We start from the raw sequence: 22,464 nt of genomic DNA on the forward strand, positions 1-22,464 counted from the left end.
CATGTCCTTGTCAAGATACCTTTTGGACACCGTCTTTGTCTTGGCATATACAGTAGTATTCCACTCTGAATGCGAAAATACAAATGTCACGCAGAATTCCAGAATTATATTTCACGGGGATTAAAATGCATGAAGGGACACGTGTCGATGTGAGGCGCTGTGAGTCTGTGACCAAACATGTGTATATGTCCTATATGGAGCATTTGTTCTTTGATGTAGCTCATCCAGTGTTGATATAAAAAAAGCCTACGACTATGATACTTTACCATGTGTTGATTAGGAGGCAAATGAAGTGTATACTCCTCGGTAGTTATATTGAGTTTCAAATTCTTTACAATCCCAGTGAGTGTAACAAAAAGTCACACATATGCTAGCTAGCTAGCAAATCATAGTACGTCGCTGGATTCTGGAGGTTTTTGTTAGTGGTAGGAACTTGGAAATATACGGCATCAATTTGTCTTGAACCTTTGGTAGCTAGCGAATCTGCTTTAGTGGTAGAATCAGAGCATTACGCTTTGCCTGCGAAATTAAAAACTAAAGGCTACTATTTCATTCAATTGAATATGCAGCGGAATAAGGTTTACAACACGCTAATAATGACTTCCTTTAAATATTGTAGATTTTTTATTGGAAAATCCGTTTGCAGTATGTATTACCAAAAATCTTGTTTTCCATTTTTTTACTTAACTCGATTTTGATAATGAAATTTTATAGAGAGAAATATTATGCCCATCCCTGCGCCTAATAAAAATTATAAATATTTGCAAACCTTTTTGGGTATAGTGAATATTCAATTTACACAACACCTTCACTAATGAAGATGTCATAATAGTATAGATTCCATTTTCACTAGTTCTAAAACAATTCATTAATATTTTATAATTTTTACTGTATATGCATGAGGATGGACTTGTATACACCTCCATCGAAGTCTCATTTCTAAACTCCATGTCTTAAATAAAAAGATATAAAAATTAATATATAACTAATGGCAATGGATTTTTAAAAAAGATTAGTCATGACAATGTTACAAATGGATTTTTTAAAACCATATGCAATGATTATAAATACTTTAAACTATTTTCACAATAAAAATATGCCTGTGATGTAAATAGAAGGTTTGGTTTCCCAAAATGCCGTGAAATATTTTGGTTCCCATTGACTAGATGCATCTCTGCTGAAATATCTGGTTAACGGATGGATTTTTGCTATACAGTTTTAGTTCAAATGGTTGGCTTTAAACCTTATGCAAATGCAATATTTATATTCAACTGGCCTGACCTGCAATTTGGTCCAGCTAGCGCAAGCGTTGATACGTGAGCTAAGGTCTCATTAGATCCAAGTGCTAATAGGTGAAAGTGCTAAATTTTAGCACTGGTATATCCAAACAAGAATGCTAATAGGGTAGAAACTTAAAAAAAATTAACAAAAGTATAAGTGCTAATAGGTGCTAAAGTTTAGCACTCAACTTTATCCTCCTTCAAACACGCTCTAACTGGAAAAGAAAACCTACGTGTCAACTAATTTCGATGCACCTGCGATACTGCTGCAGAGAACATGTGTATTTCGGAGAGGCCGTCGTACTGAAGATACTTGATCTGAGCAGTTCAGCTACAGGCCTTCAACCTCATTAAAATCCCACCTTGTTCCCGTTTCCTTTTGCTTATATTCAGGCCCAATTCAGTCAGCCTAAAAGCTTATCATTTGAGGCCAAGGTGCAGGGCAAGACGAGCTGAGGTTTAAAGCCCAATTTAGCACTGCTGCCTTCCCCTAACAAAGAAGAAAAAGTCGAGTTCCCGGCTCCACCCCTTAATGTTGGATTTCTAAGGTCGATCGAGAATGAAATTCAGTCAGAATGTCAGATCCAGTGTGAACTGTATCACTGTACTTTATGGAACGAAGCAGCTGCTTAGTTAGCAGTTGGTGCGTAAACAGGGCGTCTTGTTGGGAGCTAAATTTCCTCCATTTTTTCCGCATGCACATCAACCCACAGCATGCGATCCGCGAGCCTGACAACTAAGACATGAACAGACCTTGAGGCAGCACAAGGTAAATCAATCGCGTCATGTGGTGGTCGTTTCCCTTTCTCCCTAGCCGGATGTCCGTCCTCCATCAGGGCTCTGTCGGCGGCGGTTGGCATCGTGCGCTGGTGCGTGCCATGCACAGGACGCGCGTGCTACCAACGACGTAGCAGGCCAAAGACGACGGCCTTGGCAGAGCTCAGCCGCTCAGGTATATGCATGGGAGCCAGCACTCTCCGTCATGCCGGCAACACTCTGATAATTGAATAGCGTTTGTTTCATTTTTGAATTTATCTTGGTTGGAACGGCTCATCGTAATGTCTTCTCCCAGCTGATTGGAGGAGCTCTGCGGGATGATGTTTGCTGAAAACTGATTTTAGAATGAGCCGAGGGGTTGTGAGATGAAAAGAAAATCCTTCTAATTTACTTTCTGTACAAAATCACGTCATCCGTTAATAGACCTAGAGATTCATAATGCATCACTCTCAACCACATAATCACTGTTAGAATCATTATTTGCGGGATTAAGTAGAAGCAGGAGGAGTTAGGGATGCAAGTGGGTACCCATTGAAGTTTTTGAGTTTCTCATTCTAGTTCATTTTTTCTCCCAAAATAATTACATAACATGCCATTCTAGTTCATTTTATCAAGTTTTGGGTCGACCCAATGACCCCAAAAAGATGGAACTTGCATCCCTAGGAGGAGCCCTACCAAACATACCCACGATTCTATATATGACGGTAGTCGTTACGGATCTAAACCATTAAATCAACAACTGCAAGTTTCAAGTAGCAACATAAAAAATAAAGCAGTTAAAAGACCAGATGTGATCCAGACTTAAAAGAGAAATTCCCCTAAATTTAGAGACATTATATTTCCAAGAAACCATACATATCTACATTTATATAGGAATCGCATGCACCAACCAATTCAACCCAAAAACTTAAGCTGATAGGAAGAGGCGGACAATTCATTTACTAGAACATTAGGCGCGCGATGCGCGCCCTACCATCTGGGTGGACGAATGCTAGTCTGCTGCAACCGTTGGCGGCGATGGCAATGCTTCTACTTCCCTCCGCCTCGGCCCGAACCCAACGATGTGTCGGTGATGATCTTGCCGGTGTTGGAGGTGAGCCGGTCCGCGACCTCATCGCCGTCAAAGGGCCCAGACACCATCTGCCCTGAATTGGAGGATCAAAGTAGCTGCAATTTGCAAGCACGAACATAAATTAACAAATGAGTTGAGATGCCAAAGACTGGCATAGAGAATTTACGTGATATGTCTGACGGGAACACAGTAGGTGCCAAATGAAAAGCAATTTCAACAGGAACAAGAATGACCATTGCAACATAGATAGCACTGAGAAAAAGACCCAGCAGAAACTTGAAATAAAAGTTGCAGAATGGTTCCCCTATCTTGATTTGGCCTCCAGTAGTGTCGACAAGGGCACTAACTCCTAGCCTCAATACCTATTGACAAGCAAAACACATGCATTCCACTGTTTAAATTCTGAAACAACAAAAAAAACATACATACTGACATGCTGAACCAAAACTATAGTATGACAATTGACACACCGGGAGAAGAAGACTGGAAAGTGAGTAGTGAAGCTTCAAACAGATGCATCCAATAAGCCAGAGAATGGCATTAGAAGCAAATGATGAAGCAAATAGAAGTTGGGTCTTCTGAGGTATTTTCACACCAAACAATTATGAAGTGCAGATATCAACTTATCAAAAGCAACCAGCCAAAGATCAATGGGCATATCACAAGTATCGCTGCAAGGTTAAGAGAAATATTGGCTACACTTATGATCCCCCAGAAGAAATGCTGCAAAAAATTGCATGTCCTATCGAGCACCCCATGCATGCTAGGCAGCATTCTAAGAGGGCTAAACAGCCAGCAGACCCCCAGTTGGTTAATACATCAAAATAAATTGTGATTGTAAGGCACTCACCCCTTGAGTATTGCTGGAAAGCATGCAAGCCAGTGAAGAGAAGCGCCACAATAAGGATAAACCCATATCCAACTAAAAGTACTGAAACTGTTGGAGTGTAGGAGAGTTCTACATGACTACATCCATAGTGGCAAAACTGAAACAACATAATACTATTCTTCCCAGTGAGAAGGGGAGAAACCCATATCCACATTTTGAGAATTAAATCGATCAGAAATTCATTTGAAAAAGTTATACGCATACTGCACAGAACAAGTTGCAATGATTCAGGCAATCATTTGTAAATTAGTATCCACGCTGGATTACATGTATTGATGTGACTGAATTTCCTTTCATAATGTTCATAGGCGATCCTCTCACTGTACCATCCCCTTAACATAGAAGTCCTCACCTATTGCAAGATTCCGAGATCACGCAAAGCCTGCTGCTGCTATTAGTGGTGAAGAAAGTTCTTTATTTTTGTTTGTTGTACCTAGTGTATTACATTTTTTTTGCCAATAACTCTTTCATATATGGTTTATAAAAACTGAAATCAAGCAAAGTAACCCAAACAATATAACTCTTGCATCTCCTATTGTTTGTATCTTATAATGTACTTGGCTCCGTTCTCAAGGCGGTAAGGCGGACGCCTAGCAAGATGGGGCGGCTGGACGCCTAGGCGAGCAAGGCGGGCGCCTAGGCGAGCAAGGCGCAAATCGGTGGACGGCGCATGGACGCCTAGGCGACGCCTTGAGAACAGAGATACTCGGTGATACTAACTGCATCTACTCCTACAATTTGTTACCCAAACAATATAATGGACAAGAGAGATAGGAATTCTGCTCCAGTTTTGCTGGGAAATAATTTCAGTGTTCATGCGATGGTTCCGAAATTACGGAAATAGGAACAATCAGGATATAGCTATCCTCTCATATACGCAGGGAGTCATAAATTATGTACCAAAAATAGCATCAAGCAAACATTACCAGTAAAACAGAAGTGATAAAAAATGTATGCTTATCTTTTCAATTGATTTATTTCGAGTAACATTGAGCATACACGTGAGAGCTTGCTTGTGGTTGTCGGTGCTAATAATCAGAACACACTTGTCTAATAAGAACTGCCTTGTATATCAATTGTCCCGCACTGCAAAAGCCATGCATATATTCGACGAATTCAGACACTAACACTCCGATTGAACTGAATAAACAAAGTGGGACTAACCATCCAAATTACTTGAGGAGTTAAGATATATTGAACATCGAGACAACCAACGAATAGGCAAAACAGAGAAGAGGAGCGGGAAAGGATGGAGACCGCACCGTGCTTCCGTGTCCGACGGACCGGCGCGTGAGGGCGGAGGCGAGGCGGTGGCAGCAGCTGTAGGTGTCGGCCCAGGTGTACCGCACGGGCCCGTGCACGACGAAGGCCCTGGCCGGGTGGGTCAGCGCGCCGCGCTCGAGGAACCGGAGCGGCGTGAGCGCCGCATAGTTTGGCGTCGTTCCGCGGCAGGTCGTGGATGTCCTGTTCCGCCGCCATCTCCGCGCCACCACCAACGCCGGGACGCCCCCGGTCGAGCCGCGGCGTGGCTTTGACCTCGGCGCGCGAGGCTCTGCAGCTGAAGGGATGGTGATGGGGATCGGGGAGGCGGAAGGGAGGGAGAGTCCGAACGAGTAGGGCTGGGTGGCTTCGCCTACGCACCTGGACTACGCCTTCGAGTGGCTCGCGGCAGCACACCTTCTACCTGTCGCGGTGTTCCCGCTGGTCGACGCGCTACGGGCCTCCTGCGAGCTGCTTGCGCTGCCGAACCTCGCGCGCCGCTTCCACTGCCGCAGCCAACTCCACTTCCTCCGCCTCTTCCAGCGAGTCTTCCATCTCCGCGCCCCGCTCCCGCTCTCCCTATCGCTGACCCCCACCGCCGCAGACCTCCTAGCCGTCGCCAGATCCCCCTCCGACGCGGCGCGTACGCTCCGTAGCCTGCTGGCGATCTGTATCCCGCGAGAGTTGGAGGCGGCTGCGTAGAGTAGGAGGGGCGACGGCGGGGAGGGGAGGCGGCATCGGCGAGGCAGAGAGGAGAGAGGGAGAGAGAGGGTGGCGGCGGCGGGGAGCAGGAAAGGGAGGAGAGCGGTGGGGAGAGGGAGTTAGGGTTCGGGGTTGCGGAAGGGGGTCAGTCAAAAATGCCTGGGGGTTGCTGTAAAGATAACAACATTATAGAATTTCTTCTTCTTTACGTTGAAATAAACATTTATTTGAGGACCTTTGTGAAAACTATTTGAACATGGTTACTGTGCCTTGTGGAGGATCTGAGTTCAATTGTGATTTCTATTAAACCGGAGGGTGTTTATGCAAAAAAGTCAGAGCATGCAGGACACGCGCCCCCTTCTTACCTGAAGAGCGGGGAGAAGAGCAAACAGTAAGCAGTAGTATCTTTTAACTATTCCGATACTTCAACACTCCCCCTACATTATATATATTAATTATATATATTGAGTTGCATACACCAACCAATTCAACCCAAACTTATATTTCAACAGACTCCCCTCACGTGTAGGCTCCACCTGACCTCAAACGTGGACAGAAATCAGCTACAATTATTTTATTTAATCGTGTTCTTCAGGATTCAAACTCAAGACCTCTAGCCCTGATACTACATTGAGCGAGTTGTCTGCACCAACCAATTCAATCCAAAAAGTTAAACTAATAGAAAGAGGTATAGTTCCACCTGCCAACTCCTTTTAAGCGCCTTTGGAAAAAAAAATTTAAAAGCCACCGCCTGCCAACAAAATTTAACCTACCACCTTGCCAACAGCCAACAATTTGTGATAATACGATCTGTTGTACATGCTATTGAACTTATTGTCCTTGTACATGCTTGTCCACGACAGTTTCATGTTCGCGTCTACTGTTTTTCCATGTTCTTGAAATATCTATCCCCGTGTGTGTGTGAGAGAGATGTCTCTGGATCAGCCACGCAGAGATGTCATGTGTAATTTATGATGCAAATTAAGGTGATGAAGATAAAGTTATTTTCATCTAGAAACAATTCAATTTAAGTCAAGTGTTTGATTTAGACAGGCACGATTTTTAGTCACCTCGATATCCCCCCATGATGTTTTAATGGCATTGCATAATAAATGATATGAAAGACATCCCCCCTTTAAAACCTTGCACACCCTCCAGTCCTGCTCCATATGAGCCGATGCACTTCATCAGGAGCATCAGCAACATGAACTCACCACCCAGTACTATCAAGCGCTACAAATACTTATTCCAGCTTGTCATGAACAATTTTGTTGTCACCGTTGCTGCTGTGCTACTTGGAACCATCCTCTTGCTGAGAGCCGCTCAGCTTGGCCCTGCCCAGATCCTCACATGGTTACATTCAGTGCGGCACGCCCACCTGTTTTCAGCAACCTTCCTTCCAATTGCCCTAGGCACCCTCTACCTCATGCGCCGCTCTCGCAGTGTGTACCTTGTGGACTATGCTTGCTTCCGCCACACATCCGATTGCCGCATCCCCTTGGCCTCTTTCGTCGAACATGCTCACCACTTCCCACTCATCGACGACAAAAGCATCCGCTTCATGAAGCGCATGCTTGAGAACTCCGGCATCGGTGAGCAGAGCTACCTCCCAGCTGCTACCCTCTACATCCCACCATCTAACACATTGAACGATGCTCGCGGCGAGGCTGAGCAGGTTGTTTTCTCATCCATCGACGACTTGCTCGCCAAGACACGCGTCAGCCCTGAGGCAATTGACATTGTCGTCACGAACTGCACCGTGTTCTGTCCGGTGCCATCTTTAGCTGACATGATTGTGAACAAGTACAAGCTGCGAGGTGACGTCCGTAGCATCCACATCTCAGGGATGGGGTGCAGCGCAGGAATGATTTCAGTGGAGGCTGCGAAGAACCTCTTGCAGGCTGCCCCTCCGGGCGCACACGCACTAGTGGTGTCCACGGAGATCATCTCATCGCTCCACTACTACGCAGGGAGGAACCTTTCCATGTTGCTACCGAATGTCCTGTTTCGCATGGGTGGGGCTGCAGTGCTACTGTCCACATCTAGGTCTAAGTCCCGCTTCAAGCTCATGCACACCGTACGCACAATCACTGCCGCCCAAGACAGGTCTTATCAGTGTGCATTCCAGCAGGAGGATGACATGGGTGAGATGGGGGTCAACCTGTCCAAAGACCTTGTAGCTGTTGCTGGTGACACGCTACAGGCCAACATCACGGCGATAGGGTCCCTTGTTCTCCCATTATCGGAGCAGCTGCACTTCGTGCTCTCACTGATTGCACGCAAGCTGCTGATGAACAGAAAGATGAAGCCCTACGTTCCTGACTTCCGGATGGCCTTCGAGCACATTTGCATCCATGCCGGTGGGCGGGCGGTGATTGATGCTGTCCAGCGTAGCCTTCGTCTATCAGATGAGGACGTTGAGCCATCACGGATGACGCTGCACAGATTTGGGAATACGTCGAGCAGCTCGGTTTGGTATGAGCTTGGATACATTGATGCCAAGTGTCGGATGCGGAAGGGTGATCGGGTATGGATGATTGGGTTTGGATCAGGATTCAAGTGCAATAGCGTCGTGTGGCAGTGCATCCAGTCTCGTAGCAACCTTGATGGACCTTGGGCTGATTGCATTCGTAGGTATCCTGTAGAACTAACCAAAGTGGCCAGGTGAAAGCTTTGGTCGAGGTTTAAGATACACATGCACTTTTGCAAGGGTCTTGTGTTGTGAACTGTGTGTATCCTGGCTATACATGCAGAGGCTGAGAGTGTCTCAAAGTCTTTGTATCAGTTCGATGTAAGGATTTTGAACAAAACCCACTTTTAATGCAAGTATAAATCTCTAAAACTTATATGTTTAAGTATGAAACACTACTACAGAATAGGCTTTTGTTCCAGATCATTTGTCCCGGTTACCTTTGGACCCGGGACAAAAGGTGACTTTTGTCCCGGGTCCAAAGGAGCGGGGGGACATGGGCCTTTTGTCCCGGGTGGAGCCACCAACCGGGACAAAAGGCCCCCCTTTTGTCCCGGTTGGTGGCTCCACCCGGGACAAAAGGTCCAACCCTTTTTATCCCGGTTGGTAACACCAACCCGGACAAAAGGGTGACCCTTTTATCCCGGTTGGTGGTACCAACCGGGACAAAAGGCCTTTTTTGTCCCGGGTGGAGCCACCAACCGGGACAAAAGGCCCCTCTACGTGATAGTTCAAAAGAGAGTTATTCTTTACTGAGTCACATGTACTACTTAGGTGAGTTGGCAAGCAGGCCATGCGCTAGGCAATAGGTCTTGGGTTCCAATCCCGCAGGGCGCAAATATTTTTTAGCACGAGGGACATTTTGTCCCGGTTCTACCACCCGGGACAAAAGCCTCCAGCGCTTTTGTCCCGGCGGCCGAATCCCGGTTCCAAAACCGGGACAAATGGCCATATGGAACCGGGACAAAAGGCTGTTTTTGTAGTAGTGAAATAAATTGAAATTTCATTCATAATATGTCTTACATATTCTTTAGCAATTCCAATTTACATTGAGAAAACGATTCTTTGATGTCGTCTGATTCTACCTAATATATATGAGAATTTTTATAATGATTGAAAAAAAATAACAGCCGTCCATCTGACAGAATGTGATCAAGTAGAAAGTACCTGGTGGTACAAAAATGTGGGACAAGTACCAAAAAGTGGGACCAAATACTAATTTAATTTAATTTTTATAAATATTTTCCATTGATCAACGGCCATAAAAAAATTCAAGGCAAAAGTACCTGAAAGTACCCATTGTATTTTATAATCATTGTAACAAAGCTCAAAAATAAAATGGCTTCAACCAAGAAATCCAAAATGAAATTCCAGAATCACTTACAATAGAGAGGAGAAGAAAAAATGGCTTCTAGCTTCTCCTTTTTTCTCCATTGAAGCTGCATTGGTAAATTAAACAACAGTTTCGACTTCATGAAAAATGTGATTTCACCGGTGAAGCCAAAACCATGGTTCAATTCAGATAGATTGGAGAACTCGACTATGTTTTTTCGATGGAACAGGAGGGGCAAGCTCCTTTTTGTATGGGAGTGTATCCAACCATCAGATAATGCTGATGATGGGCCATGGAGTAAGTGCATCCATCGGTACCCAATAATCAAAGCATGACTGTGCTAATCGCCACTTGAGCTGAGGGTAGCCCAATAATCCAAGTATTTGTACTAAAGTAATGAGTGTATGTCTTGGAATTATAATGTCGTTGTTGTTTTGCACCAGTATAATAACTCCACTCTCTCGTCCTGAATTTTGAAAAGAATACAGATCCGATCAATTAAACTTTCTAGGCCACTAATTTGATTCCCTTGCAAAATTAAGTATATACGAATCAAATCAACCCTAGGCGTTGAAAACAGTCATTTCAGTCGAAAATATAAAATCGGGCATGCAAGATGAAAAGTAAACACAGAAAGATTGGCACACACTAATCTTGCAAAAAAAAACCTTTATTACCAAGATTTTGTGATGTCCTCTAAAAACACCATGAAGATTTATCTACTAAATCACCAGAGCCTGGACTAGTAAACTCTTAATCTCAGGTCTAACCTGCTCTTTAAATAACTGTTGGAAAAAATGAATAGCCAAAATTCGATTCTTAAGGTGCTGTTTGGTTCCAGAAACTTTTTTAAAGTCCCCGTCACATCAAAAGAAATCTTATTATTTTAGAGTATTAAATAAAATCTGTGTATAAAATTTTTTTGACAGCTGAGTGCTAATTCGCGAAACGAATCTAATGAGCTTATTTAATCTATAATTTGCTACTGTGATGCTACAGTAACCATCCGCTAATTATAGATTAGTATACCTCATTAGATTCGTCTCGCAGTTTAGCCATAGGGTTCTGCAGTTAATTTTATAATTAACATTTATTTAATACTTCTAAATGCTAAGATTCTCTTTAATGTGACATAGACTAAAATTTAGCCCCTCAAACCAAACAACCCCTAAGTAGTCCTCCGCTGGTCCGGCCCAACTTGTGCGAATCCCTAAAAACTGGCCCATGCTGGCCACACCAGGCCTCATGTTTGAACACTGCTGGGCCTGCATCGCGCGCGCGACAAAAGGCTCTTTTATCGGGGGCTCCTATCTATCTTCTCGAAGATAGATAAAATATTCATCTTTAAAGTCCATTTTGACCCAATTATGTACTGCGAATATGTTTAATATTTTAGCAAAATTAACTCAATATTTTACTAAACATATTCAATATTTGGCTTTCAAAATGTTAAAACTGTAAAGACCACATGTTGAAAATACTAAAAATAGAAATGTTGCGTGGGTGCGGCACAGCAGCAGTAGCAACAGCATGTAGTAGCATGCAGCAGCACCAGCAGCGTGCTGCGCAGCAGCAGCAACGCGCGGCAGCGCGCGGCTCGCGGCGCAGCAGCCGCGCGCAGCGAGCAGGTGGTTGCGGCAATCGCGGCGGGCAAGCGGCCGCGGCTGGCGGAGCGGCGGCGCTGCGCGTTCAAAGGGCGGCGGCGGCGCTTATGGGGAAGGGGGTTGGAGGAGGAAGATTAGAGTTGAGAAGATCCAACGGATGAGATGACTTGCACGAATCTCAAATATTAAAAGATGGGGAAGAAAAAAATCTTTCGGAAGATATATAGAATTTCCGCTTTTATCGCCCACGCGCTCCAGCTCAAGCTGGCCCACCGAAAAGTTTTAAAGCCGAACAAGTGTTGGATTGTTCTTGAACTGAACAGCGCAACAGGTGCTGCATTGTTGGGTTCGGCCCATTATACTTTTTCCCTTTTTTTCTCTTTCCATTTGCTTTTCGATTCTGCTCTATTTTCTTAATCCAATACTTTTTTCTTTTCATTTTTCTTCTTCTACCAACATGCGTATACTCTTTCTTCCTTTCCTATATTCTCATCCTATTGTTTTCTTCTAATTTCAGTTATGCAGTTTGTAATTTTATTTTTCACATTTATTCTTATATATGGATCTTAACGAGTTTGTGTTTGATCTTAACAAATCTTTATTCTTATCTTTTATTTCCCTTTTCTTATTCATTACCACTTCTTTTTGTTTCATCCTTCTAATTTAATTTATGATAAGATTATTTTTATCTTTTTTCAATTTAGCTCCTTTTGATACTCACGGCAGTCTTTTTCTTTTTTTGCCTTCCTTTCCGTAATATTAACCTTTTTTATTTTCCTTTCTTACTTTTGTTTAACTAAATTGTTAACGCTGTTATAGAATTTATGCAAGGTGTGGCCGTGTCATGTAGAGTTATTTTATAATTGATTTCCTTCATATACTAACTTGTTTAGCACATGTCTTGCAAAAAAAATTTTATGTTATAGATATATTTATTATTTTATAAAATTATTTATATAAGTGTAACTAATTTATTTGCAATACTAAATTATTTTTTTCATATTTTAGATTAAATTATTCAGCGGTGTTGATTTATTTGTTCGTGATATTTATTTTTTTATTACTTCTACTATATAATTAAATGTTCGTGATGTTTAATATTTTGTTCATTTGGTATTATTATTTTCTGTTATGTTTAATATTTTTGTTCAAAAAAACTATTTGTTCGTGTCATTAAAATATTTGTTCCAGTATCTGAGATTAACTATTTAGTATTAAAGAAAATTATTTTTATAATATATTTTACAAATATAGACAAGTGTGGCCATATTTTGAAGATCTAATTGCAAGAAAGATAAAGATGCAATTCAAATTTAATTTGGATTGTCATTTTAATATCTATATCTTTTTTATTTTGAATTTGTATGCAGGTGGGTGATATCATCATCGTTGTTTGTTCTTCAACATGCATGGATACAATCTCTCTCCTCTTTAGGAGCAACGTGAAACAATAGTAGGCAGAAATAATAAAATATACAAACTAAGATACATGTGGCACAATAAAATAGCGATCGGTCCTAGATCTTATATATTAGAGTTATACTTGGCTACATGAGCTGGACATAGGCCGATACCCGGGGCGGAGAAAACGGAGCAGGACGGCGGGAGCCTTCAGACGACAATCACACAGAGATGTCACTTGACAGCTAACTGTGTCTGCCAGGGCTATATATCGTCCGCATGACAAAACTTGAAACCATCCCTGAAGGGAAAATGGCTTCCCTTCTTCTTCCTCATGCTCCTGTGGGCGGCGAGCCAGGGAGAGGGGAGTGGTGGCGGCGGCGGTGAGCTAGGGGAGGAGGAGGGAGTGGCTGGCGAGGGGAGGTTGTTGGGGGGAGTGACCGCCAGCGAGGTCGTCGACTGCCGGGGCGGTCGAGGGCGGCAGCAGAACTTAATTTTTTGGGTTGTTGGAGCTTCCATGGACGTCGACCTTAGAGAAGGGGGTTAGGGGTGGCCGCAGCCCGGCAGTGGTGGTGGGTTGGGCAGCGAAGGACGAGGCGGCACGGGAGCGCCACCGGCCAGCAGGTAGGACTCCGGGTGGGTGGTGACCGGCGACGCGGGTGAAGAGAAGGTGGTGCAGCGCCAAGGGCGCGAAGGCAGGGGAGGGCGTTGGTAGGCCGCATGGGCCTGTCTTGTCTTCAAGCAATGGATGGCGCTTCCATCGCCTTAGATGATGTATAGCTGCGCCCAACCGCGCCCCTTGCTTGCTGCTATCCCGGTCAAAGCAAACCACACACACTTAGGGGTGGTAGAGGGTCTTGCAATTTGGTCTAGAGAATCTAAGAATTAAGCCTTAAAAGAGCCGGGCTCTAATCCTATATAATTTTGAGCTACAATATTTAAGGGTCGTGGGCTGTAAAGAGGTCATTAGGGTAATAGCCCATTACCACTACACACACTCTGAGCCCGATATGGATAGGATAAAGGCGCATCAGCAGTATGGGCAAGCATGCCACGAGTCTTAACCAATTTGACGCCATTTACATGGCCACAAATGAGTCGGCTGGTGGCTTGTTCATTCAGAAATACAGTAAGTCAGCATCAGCTGGTCGTATGCTCGCTGAATTGATCAAATTAAGATAGATATCCGGAAGGTGCGCTGAACGCCTGAACCATCAGTTGTTTTCGTTTCAGTTAATAAGACTCGAGAAGGTAAGCTCTCAAAGTCAAGGGATTGTTTGCCCGAACCATTACTGAGGCAGTCAACCCGGTCAGTCCGCTTTTCCAACTAATCATGTTATAGAAAATTAGCTACCTACCATAGAACCATTGGCAATATAGACGAACTCCCTCCATTCCAAATTATTATTATCCGTTTGGGCTTTTCTAGGTTCATAGATTTTGTTATGCACCCAGACACATATTATATATATATATATATATATATATATATATATATATATATATATATATATGCGTATCAAAGTCTATAAATCTAAAAAAACTAATAAATTCCTCCTACAATCCTGAAGTGAAGTACTACTAGTATACTGTTTCTGGTCATTTGTTCTGAGTTGAAAATAAATTCCTCCTACAATCCTGAAGTGAAGTAAGACGACAAAAGGGTCGAGGGTATATGGCACTACAGCACAAACAGTTAGAGGTTGTGCAGAGCCATCAGTCCATGTCGTTGATTAAGTAGCTCTGAAGTACAGAATAATCAATACAGAAATTGCGACGTATGGACATGGTTGATGACAATGCAAGCTTCTGGCTAGCATCGTCATAAAAACAAATAAATGTGACGGGACATGATGACTGGACACCTTGCAGTTTTGCACTTGCAGTCTTGCACCACGTCACCACTTGCAAACTGGCGCAATTGTTGTAGTGTTAGCGAAATGATACATACAGCCACAATTTGTTAAACGGGCTAATTATGGAAGAAAAGTATCAAAAGTGGCATCTTGAAATTATCTCCAAGGAATGGGATGTCTTCCGAAATTCTTCCCTTCGATCCTCAACAATCTTTAGAACTGCACCTAACGGTTTACCTAAAAATTGTTTGCATAGAAGGTGTGTGAGGTCTTCTGTTATTAATTTATTACAAATATCCTTGCAGCAAAGCCATGGCCATATGGACATGTTCTTAAGGTATGTTTTAATATGAATAGAAATACACTGAACCACGAAGGCTCGGTTCAGGAGCAGCCCTTTAATAGCCAACTTTAGTAGTTATATATGTATATAGGTGTGTACACATGTTGTTCAGATCATGCCATTTCACCTTCTAAAACAAATGAAAAAAATGCAATTGCACTATTCTGGATTTGTTAATTTATGCATCTATTAACTGAGTGATGATCCACCACCTTATAAAATTATTTTTTTTATTTTTTAAGAAAAGTAAGATGGAGACATATTGTATACCAAAATTATAGTGTTCGATAAGATCTAAAATACTGTAGTTGACAATTTTTTCAGTTGAGATTGTTTTGGAATCCAAGTATTTAATATAAGATTTGGAAGATCAATATGAAAGAATAGCATCCCTTTACCAGTCACAAGTGACTATATGATCTAGTGGAGGGGTAATATAACCCATTCAAATCCTCGAGAAGTCGAGAATGCACGCTTTGCGTGTGAAAAAATTTGGGCGTTAAATGTTGCGGTCAGTGGCGGAGCTAGAATTAAAATCTACCTATGGCGGAGGGCGCGGAGCAGTGGAGGGAGAGGAACCGTGGAGGTAGTCGAGAGCGACAAATCGACAGGCGACAACGCCTTCATACGTCAATTTTTCACGGTTCAGCTTCAGGTAAATGGATTGGTCACGGGCTGACGGCCCAAAAGTCTAAAGCCTAAAAGCATCTCCAGCAGATTACTTATTTCTCATATCATATATATTTTCTCTCTCCATTACCAATAATACTTTTACATTTTGGTAGTAAGTGCTATAGCAGATTACTCAAAGAATAGGGTGAAGGGAGGGGGAGGAATCCCATACATTTGAGCAAAACGGAGGTGTGTTAGTTTTAGCGATCACCAAAAAAATATAGGTATTAGCGATGGAATTGATAATTTGCTGGAGCACCTCCCATTACCAAAAGAATATATTTTTAGTATTAGGGGAGGGATGAGTAATCTACTGGAGATGCTCTAAACGTTTTATCTTCTTTCTCCAGTTTCCAGCCGAACAGACCTCTATTTCTATGGTGACTGAACCTCGCAGGAACTGGGGAGTTCGTCGGCCACCAGGTATGGTGGCCACCATGGTTCGCCATACTAGTGGCTCCACCACCGGTTGTGGTGGTTGCTTCATTGTGATTTTTGTTGCCACCATTATCTGTTTTGTATACTATTTTACACTATTTTTCTGGGTTTGAAAGCAGCAATGATAATGTTTACGTAGTAGTGTTTGTGATCCATTTAGTGGGTTTCCATGTCTGATTTAAGTGCTCTCTCCAATAAGAAACTGATGGGTTTGCGAAACCCACGGTTTTTATCCTTAATTCGGCCGTGATTAAGCATTGGTTTAGGCATTGGTATTTCATGAAATTAATGATGATCTTTTGCCTTAGATGGTCTCCCTCGCTCCCTCTTTGCTTTCAAAGAAAGGCCACTTGGGATTTTCTGGACCTTTCTTCAAGCCTATCATCAATGGGGAGACAGCGAGGTTAATTATATGCGTTGGGATAGCAGGATATATAACAGAACGGGCTCGATTCAAGTTCTGGCCTGGTTTAATTTGTATATATACAACTGATTCTGATCTTTCATATTCTTTCATGCCATTTTATAAATTTTTAAGCTTTTACAACAAAGTACGTATGACAATTCCAAAATATTAGTCTACAATGGTTTGTTAATGTAATCCTATGCGATTTCAGTTTTCAATCCGGCAGAAAATGCAATCGTAGAAATTCTCATAGAGATTAATTAGTAGCCTTAAGAAATGACCTGGTGCCCCTAAGTAATGTCATTAGAGATTGCTTTATGGGTTCTCTTTTGATTTCCCTCTGTCTATTAAATGCGCATGTAGAAAGAATATTAGTCAATCAATTCACTTTGTTCTGTTGGCAACTAGTAGCAGTGTTTTTCTCTCACACCAAATCAACACCAGCCAGCCGTACTTTTTTCTCACAGCAAATCAGTACCAACAAATCTATCTAATTTATCGCATGTATTGTTTTCCATCCGGCCCAAGGTTCATGGCTGACCTACGGCACGGTTTTCTCGGCTCCGGCCAGCATAAGCCTCGTGCTGTGCTTGGGCCGGCCTTGGCACACGCACGAGTACATATACACCCATTTTCCACCTAAACCCAAGCTCTAACCTTCCTTTCAAGCTACCCACGGCTGCTGCCCCTTCTTTCCCTCCAGGCGCGACAACGCGGCCGACCCTCCACCCCTCCCCGCATGACGCCTTGATGATCGGAAAGCGTCCGTCCTTCTTTCCTCGCTCTCGCGCGGCGACGCTCGGCCCCCTCCCGTCTCTACGTGGTGGTGCAGCCAACACCCACCCTCCTCCCTTCCCCACACAAAGGCGCTCAAGCTACCTCCCCTCCCCACGCAGACTCCTCACCTCCTCCGCAGCAGTGCCCCTCCCCTCACGCATGGGTGCGCAGCACTTGACCACCTCCGCTTCCCGGTCGGCATGGCACGACCGGATCTGGGTGGGTTAAACGGGACGTCACGGTACGACTAAGATGCACCCGTGCTATGCTGGAACCGACTCCTCAGCCCACGTGCGGTCAACGCACGGCCCGTTTAGTATTTGTGCCTTAATGGGTTGTTGCACCCACGGGTTTAATCGGTCACCCTGCTCATGCCATATATAGACATTGGCTTTTTTTCTAACATGCCAGCTTCTGCTTATATCATTGCACTGACGCTTCTTCATATACCATCAATTCAACTGGTGCAGAAGATTTTGTCCCTCGCTGGTTGATATACTTACTCTTACACTTATCGGCCGTGGAGAGGCAAGGCTAGGAGAGCTTGGTTCACCTGGAGCTGACACGTGCCCAGCCCGACGCGGGCCCTGCATTTCGGCCAACCTAAGCCAACCGCCTTCGCCGCACCAACTAGGCCTGCTCAGCTGCCCCGGCCCGCTTTGCGCGCCTCCTGTGCTTGCGACGGCCCCTGCGCTTCCCACCCACGAGACATCGGCCATCGCCGGATCCGGCCCTGCCGTTCCCGCCTCGGCCTCGCCATCCTCGTCGCCTTAGCCTCGCCGGCGCCGCTGACCGCCGGATTCGGCTTCGCCGCAAGGACGTCCCGGCCTCGGCCACGCCTGTGCTGGCGTCCACGCCTCGGCCGCGCTCGAGCCGCCGTCCGCGCGCAGCAGCCTCGGCCGCGCCCGCGCTGGTTCGTGCGCTGCTGCCTCGACCGCGCCCGCGCTGCCGTCCCTGCTTCGACCGGTCCTGCACCACTGTCCACACGCCGCCGTGCCGCCATCCGCGCACGGGGGAGTAGAGAGACGGGAGAGGGAGGGGAGGGGAGGGCCGCCGCACCGCCATCCGCGCGCGGGGAGTGGAGTGGAGGGAGAGACGGGAGGGGAGGGAGAGGAGGGCAGCCGCGCCGCCATCCGCGCGCGGCGAGGTGAGTGGAGGGAGAGACGGGGCGCGGCGAAGCGCACTATTGACCTAGTGCTCTCTAGACAATGTGGTAAGTTCAAGCATCGGACGCTCCGTGGTAGATGATTGGCCGACTGCCGACACCTGCCAAACAGTGACAGGTTATATATTGTTCAACCTATCTGAGACTGAGACTGAGACTGAGACTGAGACGAGCCTCTTATTTTATTTGAGACTGAGACTGAGACGAGCCTCTTATTTTATTTATAGTAGCCCAGATTTCGTCCAGACGTTGCCATGCCGGTGGAGATGGCTGCCGATCTAAACCGGCTTGTGTCCAAGACCAAGGTCCAAGGGAATCCCTAGTTATCTTCCAAAAAGGGTCCTCCCATTGATGAGCGAGATAATTCGAGCGGGCGCCCATTTCTGAGACACACCAACAACCTCCTTTCGCGCTTTTCCTCGATCCGCAGCGGGGATTTTTATGATCCCGACGGAAAACGGTGGCAGCTCGATCTGAGGTCCCGGCGGTATTTACCGGTGCCCTAACCCCGTGCAGTGCGTGCGTTAGCCATGGATGCGTGCACATGTGAGCTTCGGCGAGCTAGCTAGCTTCAGTTCCCTCACCCTTCTTCCATAGCAGGCAACAGTCGCGTCGGACACTCCATGCCCGATCCTCTCGTGAAGAAAAGGGAACCCAGTAGCTGAGGTCACTGGATACACAGTGGCTAGCGGGGCCGTGCAAGCTCCCATAACGGTTGGTATGCTCCCCATGCTCGCCTGAACCGGCCGGCCGGTAGTGACTGACAACCCCTCCGGCGAGCTAATAGCTTTCCACATCGCAAAGACAAAATAGGAAAAGAAGGAAAAACAAAATACTCGGCGAACTTGGCGGCCAACCAGAATCAGTTAATAGAAAAGTTTTCTAGCTAATAATAGGAAAAAAGGACCTAGCTAACGTGGCACCTAGCACCAGCTTTTTTCTATCACCAGCTAAGGTGGGCACTGTGTAGGGGTGGTAATGGGCCATGACTCTAGTGATTTCTTCACAGCCCAACAAGATCTTAAATTTTTTTAGCTCAAAATTATATAAAATTAGAGCTTAGCCCTTTTAAAACCCGGCCTTTAGATTTTTTTAGTTCAAAATATTAGGCCCTTTACCACCCCTAGTACTGTGTGTACTTACTGTGGACGTGAGCCCGCCCTGCCTGCCTGCCTGCGTCTCACTGAAGGAGACAGTGCACCACCCCTGCCTTGCACAGAGCCCGAGCCGCCGCGGCTTTAAAACCGCCTCACCCGCAGCTCGCTCCCTGCCGGAACCCACACACATCGTCTCCCTCGCTAGCGTGCAGCTGCGGCTAGCTAGCGCACCGAACGCGGCACACCATGAGCAGCTCGCCACCCCTGCCCGGCGCCGGCGGCAACGGCACGGGCCTCATCAAGACCGTGTACCGCCGCGTCGTGGACAACTTCCTCGCCGTCGTGACGGTGCCGCTCGCGGCCGCCGCCCTCGTCGCCGCGGCGCGGCTCGGGCCCGACGACGCTGGCCGGCTCCTCCGGGAGGCCCGGGCCGCGCACCTGTTCCTGGCCGCGTTCCTCCCGGCCGCGGCGGCGACCGTGTACCTCATACACCGCCCGCGCGCGGTGTACCTGGTGGACTACGCCTGCTTCCGCACGGCGCCCAACTGCCGCGTGCCCTTCTCCACGTTCCTGGAGCACGCCAAGCAGGTTCCCGCGCTCAACGAGCGCAGCGTCCGGTTCATGACCCGGCTGCTGGAGCGCTCGGGGCTCGGGGAGGAGACGTGCCTGCCCCCGGCCCACCACTACATCCCGCCCTACAAGTACTGCACCCTCGACGCGGCGCGCGGCGAGGTGGACCTCGTCGTCTTCGGCGCCCTCGACGACCTCTTCGCCAAGACCGGGATCAGCCCGGGCGCCGTCGACATCCTCGTTGTCAACTGCAGCCTCTTCTGCCCGACCCCGTCCTTCGTCGACATGATCGTCCGCAGGTACGGGATGCGGGAGGACATCCGGAGCGTGCACCTCTCCGGGATGGGGTGCAGCGCGGGGCTCATCTCCGTGGGGCTGGCGCGCAACCTCCTGCAGGTGGCGCCCCGCAGCGCGCACGCGCTGGTGGTGTCCACGGAGACCATCACGCCCAACTACTACGTCGGCAGCGAGCGCGCCATGCTCCTGCCCAACTGCCTCTTCCGCATCGGCGGCGCGGCGGCGCTGCTGTCCAACTCGCCGGCGCGGGCCCGGTTCCGGCTCAGGCACGTCGTGCGCACGCTCACCGGCGCGCGGGACGACGCCGCGTACGCCTGCGTGTTCCAGCAGGAGGACGAGCGGGGCAACGTCGGGATCAACCTGAACAAGGACCTGATGGCCATCGCCGGGGACGCGCTCAGGGCCAACGTCACCGCGATCGGGCCGCTGGTGCTGCCGGCGTCGGAGCAGCTGCTGTTCGCGCTCTCCTTCATCGCGCGCAAGGTGCTGAGCGGCAGGGTGCGGCCGTACATCCCGGACTTCCGCACGGCGTTCGAGCACTTCTGCATCCACGCGGGGGGCCGCGCGGTGATCGACGAGCTGCAGCGCAGCCTGGGGCTGTCGGACGAGCAGGTGGAGGCGTCGCGGATGGCGCTGCACCGGTTCGGGAACACGTCGAGCAGCTCGCTCTGGTACGAGCTGGCCTACATCGAGGCCAAGGGCCGGATGAGGAAGGGCGACCGCGTGTGGATGATTGGGTTCGGGTCCGGGTTCAAGTGCAACAGCGCGGCGTGGGAGTGCATCGAGCCGGCGGCGAACGCCGAGGGGCCGTGGGCCACGGCGATCCACAGGTACCCGGTGGACATTCCGGACGTGCTCAAGCACTGACTGATGATCACTCTGCTCTGTCTTGGGCATGCACCCAACATGTGTGCAGTGCTTATTGCTTTTCTCTGAATGGTACAGTGTATCGTCCTATCCCTGTGGAATAATGCATGGAGCCCTGTACACCCTGGTCTCTATACTGTAGCACCATGCGTGTGCGTGCGTGGCAAAGCCATGAAGAAACAGGTTAACAGGAGTGTGTGTGTGTGAACTCAACCTGTTGCAAACAGTATACTAGCTCTCACTACTGTCTTAGTTCTGCAGTCGGCGACCGTCGCTACCGGACATATTAAATAGGGAAAAGCTATAGTTTGCTCGAGTGTTTCTGGCGTCGCTGTCACTCGATTTTGCCACCGTCCGATATCTGTGCTGGTTGCCTCACGCTCGTCTGATCTGCCCTGTTGTCTATTTTGTTTCTGTTAGCTGGCATGTATGTGGGCCCAGTTTGTCAGCATATTTATTTGATTTTTTGGGAACCGCGCCCATTTTCCTTTTACACGGGTTGGGGTCGTCGAGACCCAGCACTTTCCCCATCCTTTCTCGTCCAATCCGGCGAGGGGGCGATCCACAAATCCAGCCGGTGAGTTGCGTCGATCCACCCCTCGCGTTTTGATTTTGCTTAGCGATCTCCCCGATGATTGCCTGTGTTGTGCTTTTTGGTTGGTGATCAGAGTTGTTTGGGGTTGTTTTGGACGCTGATTTTGTCGATGCTTTTTGAGGAGTTTTCTGGCTCACTTTGATCCCCCGCGTTGCGCTCCGCATTCATCATCTGCTCCCGGGCGTATAGCTAATCTGACGTTGATTTGGTTGGATATTAGTGTTGTTGGTGGCTTCGGCGCCTATTTTTCTGTTGGTGATTTCTGGAGATTTTTTTGGACCCTGCTTTGATTTCGCGCACGGTGCTATCCATTCCTGATCTGCTATGCCCCCTAGCTGTGCTCAAGTGTTTGATTTCGCACGCGCCGCGCCCCTGGTGCGGATTTCGTGTTTGATTTTCGCGCGCATCACCCCCCATTCCTGATCTGCTATGTACCTAGCTGTGTTCTAGTGTTTCATCTCTGCACGCGTTGCCTGCTGGTGCAGATTCTCGTTTTGACTTCGCGCGTGTCGCCCTCCATTTTTCCTGATCTACTATGTTCGCCTAGGTGTGTTCTGGTGTTTGATGCCGCCCGCGCTGCTTGCTGAGCCTTC

The 22,464-nt window shown here is 47.0% G+C and overlaps 2 protein-coding genes and 1 long non-coding RNA gene across 6 annotated transcripts; 2 read left to right on the forward strand and 1 right to left on the reverse strand.

Annotated features, from left to right (window-relative positions):
- Positions 1-2,848: 2,848 nt before the first annotated feature.
- LOC120704663 lies at positions 2,849-6,116 on the reverse strand. 4 transcript variants are annotated; one of them, XR_005687636.1, is made up of 3 exons: positions 5,660-6,116; positions 5,281-5,570; positions 2,849-5,104 (listed from the first exon to the last, which is right to left on the reverse strand). It is a non-coding gene; the product is annotated as an uncharacterized LOC120704663 (long non-coding RNA). The 4 variants fall into 4 exon arrangements; XR_005687635.1 differs by having other exon boundaries at positions 5,281-5,576; XR_005687637.1 differs by having other exon boundaries at positions 2,849-3,491; positions 5,281-5,576; positions 5,660-6,115.
- Positions 6,117-7,160: 1,044 nt separating this feature from the next.
- On the forward strand, positions 7,161-8,822 carry LOC120704664 (3-ketoacyl-CoA synthase 5-like). The gene has a single exon (XM_039989140.1). It carries the CDS (start codon positions 7,185-7,187, stop codon positions 8,646-8,648), a length of 1,464 nt encoding a protein of 487 aa, XP_039845074.1. The 5' UTR covers positions 7,161-7,184; the 3' UTR covers positions 8,649-8,822.
- Positions 8,823-19,721: 10,899 nt separating this feature from the next.
- Positions 19,722-21,528, forward strand: LOC120704665 (3-ketoacyl-CoA synthase 6-like). The gene has a single exon (XM_039989141.1). The coding sequence runs from the start codon at positions 19,789-19,791 to the stop codon at positions 21,274-21,276; it is 1,488 nt and encodes a 495-aa protein (XP_039845075.1). The 5' UTR covers positions 19,722-19,788; the 3' UTR covers positions 21,277-21,528.
- The last annotated feature ends 936 nt before the right edge of the window (positions 21,529-22,464 follow it).

The sequence above is a fragment of the Panicum virgatum genome, chromosome 4K (assembly GCF_016808335.1).
Source record: "Panicum virgatum strain AP13 chromosome 4K, P.virgatum_v5, whole genome shotgun sequence".
Classification (NCBI taxonomy): Eukaryota; Viridiplantae; Streptophyta; class Magnoliopsida; order Poales; family Poaceae; genus Panicum; species Panicum virgatum.

Bases quoted from the DNA above. Each gene is read 5' to 3' on its own strand.
- LOC120704664 (XM_039989140.1), top strand. From the start codon at position 7,185: ATGAACTCACCACCCAGTACTATCAAGCGCTACAAATACTTATTCCAG.
- LOC120704665 (XM_039989141.1), top strand. From the start codon at position 19,789: ATGAGCAGCTCGCCACCCCTGCCCGGCGCCGGCGGCAACGGCACGGGC.